The sequence below is a fragment of the Merops nubicus genome, unplaced genomic scaffold, assembly GCF_000691845.1.
Source record: "Merops nubicus isolate BGI_N331 unplaced genomic scaffold, ASM69184v1 scaffold23730, whole genome shotgun sequence".
NCBI lineage: Eukaryota > Metazoa > Chordata > Aves > Coraciiformes > Meropidae > Merops > Merops nubicus.
The window spans coordinates 4,973-7,032 of record NW_008581212.1 but is presented as its reverse complement, the minus strand read 5'-3'; the positions used below and the strand labels follow the sequence as shown (position 1 = coordinate 7,032).

The following is a 2,060-nucleotide window of genomic DNA, read 5'->3' as shown; positions in this document are numbered from 1 at the left end:
AGAGGCAGCCGGGGGGCTGGGCTGGGGCGGGCAGGGGGCAGGCTCTCACCACGCCCTGTTTTGCAGGGGAGGGGGGCTGGGGCTGGTGCTGGCCAGCGCGGGCTTCGGCCGCCTGACCGCCCCCATCATGGAGCTGCACAACCAGAAAGGCTACTTCCTGCACCACGTCATCTTCGCCTGCTGCACCCTCATCTGCATCATCTGCATCCTGCTGCTGCCCGAGAGCAAGAACCAGCACCTGCCCGAGACCATCCCCGACGGGGAGCACTACACCCGGCAGCCCCTGCTGCCCCACAGGAGGGGGGAGCAGCCCCTGCTCCTCACGAACTCCGAGCTCAAGGACTACTCTGGGCTCCACGACTCGGCCGCCGTGGGCGAGGGCACCCCGGAGAGCACGGCTGCCAACGGGGTGAAGCCCATGTGACGGTGGGGAGAGATGATTTTTTTGTTCCCCCCCACCCTTTTGTTTTGTTTCTTTTTCGTTGGTTGGGTTTGATGATGATTTTTCCTCCTCCCTTTGGATTTTCTTTGGCGCTGTGGTGCAGGAGGAGAGGCACTTTGGGTGTTTTGGGCAGGTTTGACAGACCGGTGGTGGAGCAGACACGGATTTGGGGGGACTCAACTCTGCTGCTGAAGCAGCTTTTGGCATCTTCAACTGTTGTGCGGATTGCTCTTGAAAACATTATGGGGGAAAAGACTCATCTGAGAAAAGACCTGGCTGGAGGTAGCCCTTCAGAACTCTTTTTTTTTTTTTTTCCTGCCATTAAATATGTATATTTATTTTGATTTATTCTCAAGAAGCACTTTATTTCCTTTTCCTTTCCTAGATCACAAAAACGAAGCCATCTTACAATAAGAGGTGCAGCCATTCCAAGAAAAAAACCATGGGGGGGGGGTTGTTTTCTGTTTTGTTTTTGTGTTTCTTTAAAGGAAAGAGGGATCCACTGCAAAGTTGAATTGACTGAAATCTGGACTCGTGCAGTGTTCTGCCTGTCTAGAAAGTCCAAGCACCCAGGTTGCCTGCTGTGTTTGTATACATGGAAAAAAAAACCAAACAACAAAGCAAAACCTGTCATGACTCAAACTCTGACTGCATTTTTAGGCAGCTTATGTTGGTTTTTATGGCCCCTGTGCACTTAAAAGTTACTTTCAAAATTAGTTTGGTTGGGTTTTTTTTTTTCCTACCAAATGCAATGTAGAAAATCCTACTCAAACTGATTTTTTTTTGGTGAGAATCAGCCTTTTGCATTTTAAGAGTCCATTGATCTATTTTAGATGGTTCCCGCTGGTCTTTCATAACAATATAGATGATGTAAATGATTTGACCAATGATGCACAAATTAATTTTGCTGAGAATGGCTTTAATTACCAGAAGGCTCAGAATCTCTGGTGAGCTGCTCCAGGAGAAGAGCATAGACCAGCAAGCACAAAAAGTGAGGAGCATGGGCTGCAATCTGTGCTTTGGTTCTGAAAGGCAGCACAGCCAGGACTCCTGCTCCAGGGACTGGTTTCAGAACTGGGGTCTGGGTTTTCCATTGACGTGGACAAAATGCTTACAGTGAGTATTGAGATGAATTAATTGATAGCCTGTGAATAATGACTTAGGGTCTGCTGTTGGCTGTCTTGGGGCTTTTAGATGTTTCCTGGGTTTGACCCAAGAACATGGAGTGAACTCACCCACATTTCCCCGCTTCCCCAACTGCTCTCGTAGGATTTCCATCCAGGAAAAAAAAAAATAAGTTGACTTAAATTGGATTGATCCTACTCTAGGCCAAGTAAAGTGAACATCCAGTTTTCTCCTAGTGTGCAGATGGCACTTGGACAGTGGCCACCTGGCTCCTCTTCCCCAGCCCCCAGAACAGCTCCTGCCTCCGGGTCCCGCGCTGTGCGTCCCGTGGGGGTCCCTGTGCACTCGCCGGGTCCCTGCGCTGTGCTCAGCCCCTGCTCTGCCCTCCCTCCTCCTCCTCATCCTCCTAATCCTCCTCCTCCTCATCATCATCATCAGACCATCCCTTTGGCACTGCTCACTGGTGCAGGTGCCCGGGTGAGCGGGGCCGTGG

At 50.5% G+C, this 2,060-nt stretch overlaps 1 protein-coding gene across 1 annotated transcript in view; it reads left to right on the top strand.

Moving 5' to 3' along the window:
* The window catches only part of LOC103781478 (solute carrier family 22 member 23-like), a 19,884-nt gene extending 19,460 nt beyond the window's left edge, over window positions 1-424 (top strand). Inside the window, exon 6 of the mRNA XM_008949200.1 lies at window positions 67-424. Within this exon, the coding sequence (XP_008947448.1) occupies window positions 67-424 (358 nt within the window). The remainder of the gene's footprint in view (window positions 1-66) is intronic.
* The last annotated feature ends 1,636 nt before the right edge of the window (window positions 425-2,060 follow it).